Below are 12,848 nucleotides of genomic sequence, written 5' to 3' on the forward strand. Positions count from 1 at the left end.
CCGCCACCAATGCTCTCACTGCCCACCCCAGTGCCCCCTCCCCACTCCTGCGAATGTTATTTGCACGAATGTCACATAGTCAGAAATGCCTCCTGAAAAGCATTTACTATTGTCACAGAAAAGAAGTTAGATGACGCTCCGTTCCTGACATTAATGTGCTACTTAAGATAATTCATCATCTTGCGGTGTTAAAAAAAGACGTCCCTTTCGCGGTGGGCGCAGAGCGGCGCCCCTCCCCCCTCACTCTTAGGCATCGAAGCCCTTTTTTATGCAAAATGGGTTTTTTCCCTACCTGGCAGCTATTCAGCAGGGCTTTGTAATATCCGAACGTTTAGGGGAGACTTGCCGTGTTCTTCTTGTTCAAAGACCCTGTCACTTCCTGCAGTAATGGCAAGATTCTCCCAGACAATGGCCTGTGTGTTTAGCCAGGATGGGGCGAGTGGGGCAGGCTGGATGGCTGATGTCCCCTTGGGGGGCCTGCTCTGTCCTCTCCCCGCTGGGCAGTGTGGGTCCCCAGTGGGGACTAATATCACAGACCATCAGCGGCTTGGCGGCGTTTCCTGCAAGAGCCTCACCGCAGGCTTCTGGGGCCCCCTCCGCCCCGGGCAGCCTCTCTAATCTGCAGAACCCATTTGGCTCCTGAAGTGGCCAGGAGTTCATGCTGAAAAAAAATTGCCAAAAATTACCGGGAAGTGCACATTTTCGTCTGCTTGGCAGCCGCGTTTGGAAATGAAATAGTTTTGTTCATGTCGTCGGGGAATAAAGGAATCGATTCTCGCCTGATGGAGCCCAGGTTCGGAGGAGTGCAATAGAAAAGTGTTTCTTTACGAGGCAGCTCCCGGGAGAACCGTACACTCCTCCTCGGGAGCGATTTTGCATGTCAATTTGCTGCGTGCCAATGGGGAGGAGATGGCGCCTCGCGCACTGCCCACCGTAAACCAATTTTGCCGGCGTTATGTATCTGCCACTTACAATTAAATCCGTGAAAAATATTGGCTCTGAGATGAGTCTGGTAATTTGATTTACACTGTAGTGGAGAAATCGGAGATTTCATCGGAGAGCGGCCGTTGGTGTCCTCCAGCAGAAACTGGAGTCCGGTGCCTTCTCCCAGGAGGGGCCCTGATTCAGGGTGGCTTGCCTGGGTCAGAGCCTGTCCCCGGCCCCCCGTGGCCAGGCACAAGATGTGTTCCGGGGGCTCATTCTCCGTGCGGCTTGCTCGGGGCTCTTGGGTCTTGGTTCCCGGCCCACCTCCCTCCTGAGCCTTCTGTTCCATCAAGGGCATTGGAGCTGGTGGTCCAGCCCAGGAAAGCCGAGTCTTCTGGAGCCGCACGTGTCGGGGCATGCCTTGGCACCTGTTCTTCTGCTTTGGGGACACACTGGAGCAGAGGCTGCCTGGGCACCTGCTGGCCCCTGAGCTCACGCTGCCCTGCTCTGTTCCCCCCACCTCTGCCCCCCATGCTGGCCTCAGTTTCTCCTCGGCTCCCAGGCCACGGATTTGAGAATTCAGGTCTCTTCCAGTAGGATTATCATTTCCTCCTCCTCCATGTGTTATTCTAATAGGATTTCCACTGTTTTCTGCTGACCTGGGATCCTGCCGGGACACAGGGTGTTGAAAGTTTGGCTTCCAGCAGCTCTGGGTTGGAAGCACCAGACCCCCAGCTTCTCCCCCAGGGTGTCATCACTGGCCTCAGGCTGGGCCCCCTTTTGTGCATTTGTTCCTTCATGTCCAGGCTCCTGCTGCCTCCCCTCCGGGGCCGGGGATGGGAGGGAGGGGCTCCCTGGAGGAGGTGTGGCTGCGCAGAGATGTCTGGGGGGCTGGGGCGTGGGGCACTCTTCCCTCCTCTCTTAGCTGGGAGTGAACCGCGCTGCAGGGCCTGGGCATCCCCCCGCCATGGCTCATAGACGCCCTAGTCGTCTGTCCTCGGAGCTGCACTTTACAGTTGACAGAGCCCGGCCGGTGGACTCAGGAGTTGGGGGGCCACAGGGAAGGCTGGGCTCTGCGGCAGCCCCTTCCCTCCCCATCAGGGGTGGGGAATGTGCCGCAGAGGAGCCTGTGGCCTGGGGCTCTGAGGAGGGCCCTGCTGGGGCGGGGGGCCACAGCGCCTCCCTTTCCGGGGCGCCTGGGTCTCGCTGCCCGTGCTGCCTGTCCTACTCTCTCCCTTTTTCCTCCGCCCTCAGGTTGGGAGTTTGGGGTTCAGGAGACCCACTCTCAGGCCGTGTGACTCGGGCAAGACAGTCAACCTCTCTGAGCATGTTTCCTTCCTCCTCAGGCTGGCGGGGGTCAGGGGGGTTGCCTTGATGGCCGCTCCACCCTGGGAAGCTGGCAGAGCCGTGGGTGCATGTGTTGGGGGTGATTCCCCTCTCGAAGGCTCTGTGCCTTTGGGTTCGGCTCCCTTGGTGCCCAGCTCTGCCTGAGAGTCAGCAAGGAGGTGTGGGGGACCCCGGGGACCCCACGTCCAGGGCTGGTGGGGTACAGCCCCTAGGCTTCCGTCTCTCTGCTCACGGGGGTGTCCAGGCCAGCTCCCCTGTCCTGTCTTCTCTGTCCCGTCCCCTGTCCTGTCTTCTGTCCTGTCCTCCTCTCTTCTGTCTGTCCTGTTCTCTGTCTTGTCCTCTGTCCTGTCCCCCATCCTGTCCTCGCCCTGTGTTCACTGTGGCCCTGCCCCTCCTCCTGTGCTGACTTGCTCTGCACCCTGCCAGCCTCTCCTCAGGGGTGCAGCCTCTCCCTGCCTTACTGACCTCACACGGGATCCGCTCGGGCCCCAGCTGGGGCGCGGGCGTGCGCATTCCTGCGGTGTGGACCCGTGCTGGGGCCTGGCCCGCTGTCCCAACTCGCGCGAGGCTTCTCCTGCCCTGTAATTAGCGGCTGGCGGGGCGGCTGCTCAGCTGCCCGCTCCTGCCGCCTCCCCAGGTGAAGGTCATGCTGCGGATCTGGCCAGCGCAGGGGGCCCAGCGCTCGGCCGAGTCCACGTCCTTCCTGAAGGTGGACCCGCGGAAGAAGCAGGTCACCCTCTATGACCCGGCTGCTGGGCCCGTGGGCAGCGCGGGCCCACGCCGCGCCGCCACCACTGCGGTTCCCAAGATGTTTGCCTTTGATGCCGTCTTCCCCCAAGACTCGGAGCAGGTGAGGGCAGTGGGTGGCCTGTGGGGGCCTGTGCTGGCTTCTTGCACCCAGGGAGGAGGGGGGAGGCAGGCGGGAGGAGCAGGCGCAGGAGGGTCCAAGCGGCTTGGACAGGCCCGCTAGTCTCCTCTCTCCGCTGTCCCTACCCGGCTCCTGGCCTGTTGCGCAGGCCTGGGAAGCGCCCCAGCTTTCGGAGACCCCCTCTGCGGGAGCTTTCTGAGCAGTGGGTGTGTGTGAGCCCTGGATGCTTCCCTGTGCATGCCTTGACCATGCTTGTGGTGTGGTCTGTGTCCCGAGTGTGTCCACGATGGCAGGGGGACTTCCGCGTGTGCACATGGGCGCTGCGTGTGCGTGTCTGGTCGATTCATGCTGTGTGTGTGGTGTGTGTCTGTGTGCATGTGGAGAACACTGTGTCCTTGGTCCTGTGTGTGTCAGCCTGGTCACCCTGTGAGCTGGCTGCCTGCGTGATGGGGACAGACAGACATGGCAGGAGGCTGGGTGGTGGCCCCCTTGACCCTGGCACCTGCCTGACTCTCTGTGCCCCTCCCCCAGGCTGAGGTCTGCTCTGGGACAGTGGCCGATGTGCTCCAGTCGGTGGTCAGTGGGGCTGATGGCTGCATTTTTTCCTTCGGCCACACAAACCTTGGTAAGCACCCCCCCCATCGTCCCCTCTCTGCAGTCGCTGGGCCCCATTTCCAGGTGGGGAAGGGGCATATGGCATGTCCTGTGTGGGTAGTGGATGGGCATGTGGGGTGGGGGGCTCGTGGAGAGGAAGCCAAAACCATGCAGGCCTGGAAGGCAGGGACCTTGGACCAGATCAGAGGAGGCCCCTTGGGTCTCAGTGGCCCCAGGTTGGCCCTGAGGACTCTGAACAGGACCAGGCAGGTGGCTGCCAGGTCTGGCTGGGCTCTGGTCAAGGTGAGTGTGGGGTGGACCCTGACTGCCCGTGTGCCCCCAGGCAAGTCGTACACCATGATTGGAAAGGACAGCTCGCCCCAGAGCCTGGGCGTCGTGCCCTGCGCCATCTCCTGGCTCTTCCGGCTCATTGATGAGCGCAAGGAGAAGACGGGCACCCGCTTCTCGGTTCGTGTCTCAGCCGTGGAGGTGTGCGGCCGGGACCAGAGCCTACGGGACCTGCTGGCCGAGGTGGCCTCTGGCAGCCTCCAGGACGCCCCGTCTCCGGGCGTGTACCTGCGGGAGGACCCTGTGTGTGGGGCACAGGTACACCACACCACTGCCACCCAGTGTGGGGAACAGGGGTCGGCGGCCTTGGGAGGCTGCGAGGGTGGCCTCGGGAAGGCAGGCAGCGGGGTTGCGGCTCAGCCTGGAGCCACTAAGGTGCTGTCCCTCCACCCGTCCCCAGCTCCAGAACCAGAGCGAGCTGCGGGTGCCCACAGCCGAGAAGGCGGCCTTCTACCTGGACGCTGCCCTCGCGGCCCGCAGTGCCAGCCGGGCCGGCTGCAGCGAGGACGCCCGGCGCAGTTCGCACATGCTCTTCACGCTGCACGTCTACCAGTACCGCATGGAGAAGTGCGGCCGGGGAGGGAGTAGGTGTCGACCTGCCTGCCTGGCGCCCTGTTGGGGGGGACGTGCATGCTGGCCGGGGGTCAGGCCCGCCCTCTGTCCCAGCAGGACTGTGCCCTGGGGGCTCCCGCCTGGGCAGCATGGGCCGTGGGGGAGGCTCTGGGTGCCCTGGGGCCGCACCCTCACCTGCCTGCTCTGTGGTTTCAGTGTCTGGAGGCCGTAGCCGCCTGCACCTCATCGACCTGGGCAGCTGTGAGGGGGTGCCTGGCAGGGGTGGGGAGGCCCCCGGGGGCCCCCTGTGCCTGTCCCTGTCGGCTTTGGGCAGTGTCATCTTGGCCCTGGTCGGTGGAGCCAAGCACGTGCCCTACAGGTGAGTGGTGGGCTCTGAGGCGGGCACTGGCCAGGTGGCCCCTGGGGAGCCTGCCAAATGCACGTCAGGCATGTCTGGTACACGTGTGGCCTCTGAGCTCCTCAATTCTTGGTTCCTTCATTGCCTGACAGGCCTCACTGCCTGAGGGCTGCCTGGGGGTTCTGGCAGCCAGGGCGCAGGGGACAGAGGTGGGCCAGACCCGACCCTGCAGCTCCAGGCCCTGCCCTGGGCGGGTGAGAGGCCTGTCTGCCTCCCTCCAGCCCTGCAGTCCCCGACGCCCAGCCTCCCGCCCTGGCTGGGCCTTGGCTGCTGAGCTCCCACTCGACCCCCAGGGAGCACAGGCTCACCATGCTGCTGCGGGAGTCCCTGGCCACCAACAGCTGCCGTGCCACCATGATCGCCCACGTCTCGGACGCGCCAGCCCACCACACCGAGACGCTCAGCACGCTGCAGCTGGCCGCCCGCGTCCACCGCCTGCGCAGGAAGAAGGTCAAGGTGGGTTCATCTCCCACCTGCCCCTCCCCGCCCGAGGGCCCCCAGGGTCTCATGTCCTCCTCGGGCCCCTGCCCAGCATGGTGGGGGAGCCGGGCAGCCAGCCCTGCTCAGACTCCCTGTGTACCCTGGGGTGACCTGGCTGTGCCCACATGGCCCTGCCCGGAGGAGGCAGGGAGCTGCACCCAGGTGTCCCGGATGCCCGAGCAGAACTGGAGCTGCTTGTGAGGGGGTCTTGTGGTTGCCCGGTCTCTGTCTGCCTGGCCCAGGGGTGGATGTGCCGTCAGGATGGCCTGTGACCCTCTTGGGCTTGGTTTCCTGGCGCCAACCAGCAGAACACTCCCTGGGCAGCCTCAGTGGGGTGGAGTTGGGGTGCCTTGGGGTCAGGTGCACCTGGGTCTCAGTGCTGGACTTGCAGTGAGGGGCCATGCATCTGTGGTGCACGTTCTCTCTTCCCTGTGAGTCAGCTTAGCGCTGTTTCCTTGGCAAGTTGGCCAGAAGGTTTGCTTCTGTTCAGCGCCGCTCCAGCACTTGGTGGGACGTGGTGTGTGACTGCTGTCATCGTTTCCTTCCCTGGAGTGTGGCGTGTGCGGCTGCGGGTGTGGGGGAGGAGGAGGTGGGTGGGGGGCTGGCTGCTCACTGGGGCCTGCTCTGCCCCCAGTACGCGTCAAGCTCCTCAGGCGGGGACAGCTCCTGCGAGGAAGGCCGTGTCCGCCGCCCTCCACACCTGCGACCCTTCCACCCCCGTGCCCTGGCCCCGGACCCCGACCGCCTGGCCTCCAGCTCGCCTGGCGATCCCGACTACTCATCCAGCAGCGAGCAGTCCTGCGACACAGTCATCTACGTGGGGCCCGGTGGGGCAGCGCTGTCAGACCGCGAGCTCACCGACAGTGAGGGTCCACCTGACTTCGTGCCCATCATCCCTGCGCTGAGCCGCCGCCGGCCCTCCGAGGGCCCCCGCGATGCCGACCACTTCCGCTGCAGCACCTTTGCGGAGCTGCAGGAGCGGCTGGAGTGCATTGATGGCAGCGAGGGGCCCTCAGGAGCCCTGGGCGGCACCGATGGCACCCAGGCCAGCCCGGGCCGCGGGGCCAGGAAGGCCTCGCCGCCTGAGGCTGAAGCCCCCAGGAAGGCCGTGGGCTCCCCGCTGGCCGCCAGCACGCCTCGAAACAGCCCCGGCCTAGACACCCACCGTGGCGTCCCAGAACCTTCTAAGGCTGGCAGTGACCTGAGGGAGGACGGCAGCACCAGGCCTGAGCTGCCTGTGCCAGACAAGGCCATGGGGAGTGGAGACAGGAGGCCGCTGCCCAGCCCGGCCCCTCCACCACCTCGGCAGCTGGAAGCTGGCAGAGGCCCAGAGGAGCCTGGGGGAGGGGGCACCGAAGGCGTGGTACGGACGCCCCCCGTGGGCATGAGCGGGCAGGCGGGATGCCCCTGCCCATCAGCACGTGGCCGCTGTCTGGAGCGGGGGCTACTGACCACCACGGTGACCTTGCAGCAGCCGGTGGAGCTCAACGGCGAAGATGAGCTGGTGTTCACAGTGGTGGAAGAGCTGTCCCTGGGTGGGCTTGCTGGCCCCGGGCGCCCTGCCAGCCTGGCCAGCTTCGGCAGCGACTGCTCCCTGCAGGCCCTGGCCTCGGGTTCGAGGCCGGTCAGCATCATCAGCAGCATCAATGATGAGTTTGACGCGTACACCTCCCAAGCCACAGGCGGGCCCCTGGAGGGAGCGGGCTGGGCTGGCAGCAGTCACGGCTCCTCCATCAGCTCCTGGCTCAGCGAGGTCAGCGTCTGCACGGCCGACAGCCGCGGCCCCACTCCGCAGCCTCCCTCGCGGACCAGCCCAGACCCTTTCAGCCCTGACTTGCCAGCAGGGTCCGACCCTCTGGGCCCCCTGATCCTGGATAGCTCGCTAGAGGATGGCAGCTTTCGGTTCTCGGAGCGTGACAGACCAGAAAGTCCTGGCCCAGCCCGGAGTCCTCGTCCTGGGGACACAGCTGCAGCAGCCGCTGCTCGATCTGGCAGGGAGCCCCAGGCCATGTCTTCACGGGCAGCAGCCCCAGCACAAACTATCCACTCCAGCCTTCCCCGGAAACCGAGGACTACCTCAGTGGCCAATCGTGCGGGCTGTGCTCGCCTGGCCCCCAGCCCGCCTGGCCCCGGAGGGCTATTCGAGGACCCCTGGCTGCTCCGAGCAGACGAATGTGGCCCACTCCAGGTGGCCTCTGCCAGCAGGGCCCCCAGTCCGGCCCCGATGCTGGCTTGTGCCCGGAGGGTGGTGGACGGCTGTGAGGTGGCAGCCAGGGTGGCCCACAGACCAGAGGCCGTGGCTCAGATCCCACCACTGCTGCGGAGGGGGGCCACCACCTTGGGTGTGACCACACCTACTGCATCCTGCGGGGACTCCCTGGTGGAGGCAGTGGCCTGCTTGGGCAGTCCAAAGGCCACCCCCAGTAGCAAAAAGAGCGTGACTCCCAAGGGGAGCCTCTTCCTGAGGCCTGGTGGGGTGGCCCCCCCGGCCCCGCCTGTCCGCAAGTCCAGCCTGGAGCACAAGAACAGCCCGGTGCTGGCCCCTCCCCAGGCTGCGGGCCTGACTCGGGCTGGGGCCGCGGCCCTCCTCCGAGGGGAGGAGGATTCCAGGCCCAGCAGTCGCGCCGACCACTCCATCCCCAGGGCCACATCCAGCCTAAAGGCCCGGGCTAGCAAGGCAGAGGCATCATATCGTCCTGCCACCCACGGGTCTCTGGAGCGCTGTGAAGGCCTGGCGCACGGCAGCAGCAAGGCCAGGGAAGCCCCTGGGAGGCCAGTCCGGGCCGTGCCCAGGTTGGGTGTACCGCCCACCAGCCCCACGCCCGGACCTGCTCCTGCCTGTAGGGGCAGCCTGGCTAAGGGCGTGGGGGCTCCTAAGCCCCCAGCCAGCGGGGGCAAGGGCAGAAACCTAGTGGCCAGCGGGTCGAGGGCTCTGGGAGCTTCGGTGAAGCCACTAGCCCCTGTAGCGGGCAGGACCCCTGGCGGCCCTGTGACAGGTCCCAGGGTGGCCCCACGGGTGGCGCCTGGCGTCGCAGCCAAGGCCAGCCGGGGCACCATTATGGGCACCAAGCAGGCACTCCGGGCCGCCCACAGCCGTGTCAACGAGCTGGCGGCCAGTGGGGCCCCCAGCAGAGGCAGCCCCTCGTGGGGCTCGGCTGACTCGGATAGTGGCAATGACAGTGGCGTGAACGTGGGCGAGGAGCGGCCGCGTGCAGGCCCGGCGCTGCCTTCCCCCTACAGCAAGGTGACCGCCCCGCGGCGGCCCCAGCGCTACAGCAGTGGCCATGGCAGCGACAACAGCAGCGTGCTGAGTGGGGAGCTGCCACCTGCCATGGGCCGTACTGCCCTATTCTACCACAGCGGGGGCAGCAGTGGCTACGAGAGCATGATGCGCGACAGCGAGGCCACTGGCAGCGCCTCCTCTGCCCCCGACTCCATGAGTGACAGCGGTGCTGCCTCTCCAGGGGCCCGCGCCCGCAGCCTCAAGTCTCCCAAGAAGAGGGCCACAGGTGGGTGTGGCACCAGCCCTTCTTGGGCACGGCACTCTACAGTTTATAAGTCTGGGGGTCTTGACAGCCGGGCACCACCTTTATCCACCCCAGATATGTATAGCCCTTAACAGTTTTATAAACACGCCTGGGACTTTTCAGTGTATACATGTGCACAGCCATCTACAGTTTATAAACACGTGCAGTATGTGCCCTTTTCTGATCCCCACACTGCCCCAGAGGCTGATCCCCATTCCTGTCAGAGCCTGCTGGCAAGGGCGGGCCTGTGCAGATCCCCCTGGTGGGGCATGGGGAGCTGGGAGAGGCCTTGGGTCGGGCGAGAGCTCCAAGCCTCATGCTCCCCCAGGCTAGTGCCCAGCTGCCTGGAAGCCCCCCATAGGGCTGCTCCTGCCTCCATCCCTGGACCCTCTGTTTCTGGGGATCCAGGTGGAGTAGGCCAGTTTCTCACGCTGTGTGTGGTTGGGGGGATTCGGCCACTGGCTGATGCACAGGAGGGGCAGGCACACCCTGGAGGCCAAGCTAGGGTGGGAAAGCAGGAGGCCCACGTGGGGCCAGTGAGAGCCTGTGGGTCTGGCTCAGGAGGCTGTCCCGGGGCAGTGTGAGTAGCAGAGTGTTGGGAGTTAGGACATGGTGTGACCAGTTAGGGTGTCGGTGGGCTGTTTCCAGGGGAGGGCTGACCGTGTAGGGCAGCTGGGTGGTTGTCCAGGAGACAGGTGGCCCGTAGGAGCTGGGGACCGAAAGTCCTTCTGCTCCACGAGGCAGGGGTGGTGGGGCCCCAGGCTGGGCACTAGGCTGAGGATTTCCGGATTGAGTCCCATGCTCTCTCCCCATCAGGGCCCTAGCTGGGGCCTGGGGCCTGGGGCTCGTCGCTGGTCTCCAGAGTGCCCGACTGTCTGTTCCAGGTCTGCAGCGGAGACGGCTAATCCCAGCCCCGCTGCCCGACGCTGCTGCCCTGGGCCGCAAGCCCAGCCTCCCTGGGCAGTGGGTGGACCTGCCCCCGCCCCTGGCCGGCTCGCTGAAGGAGCCCTTCGAGATCAAGGTGTATGAGATTGACGATGTGGAACGCCTGCAGCGGCACCGCCTGCCCCCGCGGGAGGACCCAGCGGAGGTCAGGGCCGGCCGAGGGCTGGGGGCGGGAGGCTCTGGGATGGCAGGGTGGGCCCCTGGGCTTGCGCTGGGCAGCCTGCTGACCTCGTCTTCCCCTGTTGTCCACAGCCCTCCCAGGATGTGGAGAAGGTAGGAACCAGCCCTGCCCAGCCCTGAACCCATGGTGGGGCCCATGCTGCCCTTGGGCAGAGAGTAGGTGGCTGGAGGGGTCCTAAGACCACTTTTTTGGTCCCATGGAGTTGCACTGGGTGGAGGGTTCCCACAGCCATGCCCACCCGTCCTGGGCGCAGGTTCCAGACGGGCACTGGCAGGCTGCTTTGGGGACACCTGTGGCGAGCCCCCCTGTGGGGTCCCAGGTCCATTCTTGTCCACCTTTGAGGCCCCACTGTGCGCCTCCCAGGTCTGGAGGGTGGAGGGAAGCCCCTGGCCCAGGCCGGGGGTGCTGGGATCCCCTAGGGAGTGGGTGGTCCTTTGTGCCTGAGCCCACCCCTCTTCTTACCCCGCTGCCCAGGGCCTGGTATGTGTCAGTGCGAAGCTGCGGCTGGCCGAGCGCAGGCAGCAGCGGCTGCGCGAGGTGCAGGCCAAGCACGGACACCTCTGTGAGGAGCTGGCCGAGACCCAGGGCCGGCTGATGGTGGAACCCGGCCGCTGGCTGGAGCAGTGTGAGTCCACCCTCCACTGGCTGGAGCAGTGAGACCCCCACCCAGGGGAGGCACAGGCTTACCGGACCCCAGATCCCTCCGCCTACCCTCTGTGCACCCCCAGGCCAGCCACTTCCGTCCCAGAGCTCAGCTGATCTCCTTAACACATGGCGGGGCCCTTCCCTTCACCACCACCCAGACAGGGACCCAGAAGCTGGGAGGGGAGAGAAGCATTTCCTTAGCCCTGAAGGGACCACTGGGCTGACCCAGCTCTGCTGTCCTTCCCCAGTCGAGGTGGATCCAGAGCTGGAGCCAGAGTCGGCCGAGTACCTGGTGGCCCTGGAGCGTGCCACAGCCGCCCTGGAGCAGTGTGTGAACCTGTGCAAGGCCCATGTCATGATGGTCACCTGCTTCGACATCAGCGTCACCACCCCTGCGGCTACCCCTGGGCCGCAGGAGGTGGACGTCTGAGGCTGGGCACCGGGACTTGGGGGAGGGGGCGTGCAGGGCTGCGAGGACGGGACATGGACGGAGCGAGGATGTGGTAGGGGTTGGAGGGATGAGGATGCGGAGGGTCCCGTGTGGGACCCAGAGTCTCAGAGATGATGGAGGTCGTGTGAGGGAGGAGAGGGGCCGGCAGAGCGGCTTGGACAGAGGAAGTGGAGTGTGCACGAGACGGGGACACTGTCGCCACCCAGACAGCAACGCAAGTGCCTTTAATCTCGATTGGACTTCTCTCCTTTTTGCATTTGGTGCTAAGGACTCAAGACACCAGCAGACGGTGTGCTCGGGGCCGGGCCTGGCGGTGGCTGTGCCGTCCGCCGCCGGCTGGAGCCAGCCGTGTTGGATCTGATCTCGCCTTCTTTACAGCCACGCAGTGTCATGTAGCAGCCGGCCTGGGCTCCCCAGGCCTCGATGTTAGGATTCAGGATTACTTTTCCTTTTCCGCTGTTTCCTCTCTGCAGGGCCCAGCTTGGTGGTCTCCGGACGCCCGGTCGCATGTAGTTCTCTGCAGATCGCGCCAGCGGGGTCTCCCGGGCGGGTTGGCCGACCTGCCCTTCCTGAGGACCCACTCTGTCCTGAGAGGGGGCAGCGCCCAAGGGCTGAGCCGCGGGCACACGGCTCCTTTTTCCACGGCAGGAATTCTTACCAAAACCACAAGCAAAAAAGAAAACAAACCAACACACACGACCTGGGGTGGGTAGGGGTTTTGTAAGGTTCTGTTAGGGTCTTATTTTTATATTGTTTTGCCTATCCATGTGGTATTTGCAGTGGGAATTTGAAGACAAATGATCTATGTTTTTACGGTTTTCTATGGAAGGTGTCCTTCAGGCCGCGCTCTTTCTGGGGGGTGCCCTGGGCAGGGTGGGGATGCTTGGAGGGCACTTCTTGCCAAATGCAGACCAGGGGTGAGCCTGTCGAGGTGGGGGGCTTTCCCAGCATGACGGGCTCTGTTTTCTGACCGTCATGCATTTTCTAGGGGCGTCCAAACCTTTGTACAAATGTGTAGATAACATGTTGGTACAGCTTTTCTTTGTGAATAAAAGATGCACCAATTGTTCATGTGACTCCTGAGTTGACTGAGCACGCCATCCACTGAGGGTCCGGGGGCGAGGGGGCTGCAGGGCATTGGAAAGAGGTGTCCACAGAATTCCATGGCTTCGTGGACAGCGAGGGACTTGCCTCTGCTCACATACCCTGCAGGGACCCGCCTTCCAGGCGAGGGGAGCGACCGTGGGAGCAGGTGCCTCCTGCAGGGCTGGGGTTCAAACCTGCATTTCCTCTCTGTCCCCCTTGCTGAGCCACTCTGTTGAGTTGTCAGTTCTGTGGGTCCCGAGGCTGAGGCAGGGGAGCGAGGGCTGGACTAGGGGGAAACAGCATTTTCTGGTGGGCTCCTGGCCCCCTCCGCAGAGGTTATGTTAGCTGGGGAAATCGAGGCAGGGGTGATGGCAACCCCTCAGGAGACTCTTGGTCTCCCTCCTTTGCCCCCTGCCTGCCTTTCCAGGAGGCAGGTGAGCAGACACCTGTGGGCACAGCAAGGCACAGGACCCTGGACCTGG

The 12,848-nt window shown here is 64.7% G+C and overlaps 1 protein-coding gene across 6 annotated transcripts in view; it reads left to right on the forward strand.

Annotated features, from left to right (window-relative positions):
* The window catches only part of KIF26A (kinesin family member 26A), a 45,549-nt gene extending 33,200 nt beyond the window's left edge, over positions 1 to 12,349 (forward strand). For 4 of the 6 annotated variants that reach the window (XM_070594571.1, XM_070594574.1, XM_070594572.1 and 1 more), the window contains 11 exons: positions 2,909 to 3,121; positions 3,671 to 3,764; positions 4,077 to 4,339; positions 4,482 to 4,665; positions 4,850 to 5,012; positions 5,345 to 5,507; positions 6,166 to 9,040; positions 9,943 to 10,148; positions 10,256 to 10,276; positions 10,659 to 10,809; positions 11,078 to 12,349. In XM_070594571.1, coding sequence (XP_070450672.1) covers positions 2,909 to 3,121; positions 3,671 to 3,764; positions 4,077 to 4,339; positions 4,482 to 4,665; positions 4,850 to 5,012; positions 5,345 to 5,507; positions 6,166 to 9,040; positions 9,943 to 10,148; positions 10,256 to 10,276; positions 10,659 to 10,809; positions 11,078 to 11,259 — 4,515 coding nt within the window. In that variant the 3' untranslated portion in view covers positions 11,260 to 12,349. The remainder of the gene's footprint in view (positions 1 to 2,908; positions 3,122 to 3,670; positions 3,765 to 4,076; positions 4,340 to 4,481; positions 4,666 to 4,849; positions 5,013 to 5,344; positions 5,508 to 6,165; positions 9,041 to 9,942; positions 10,149 to 10,255; positions 10,277 to 10,658; positions 10,810 to 11,077) is intronic. The other 2 variants (XM_070594573.1, XM_070594576.1) reach the window with 1 other exon arrangement.
* Positions 12,350 to 12,848: the final 499 nt, after the last annotated feature.

Source organism: Equus przewalskii, chromosome 25, assembly GCF_037783145.1.
Source record: "Equus przewalskii isolate Varuska chromosome 25, EquPr2, whole genome shotgun sequence".
In the NCBI taxonomy this organism is placed as follows: domain Eukaryota; kingdom Metazoa; phylum Chordata; class Mammalia; order Perissodactyla; family Equidae; genus Equus; species Equus przewalskii.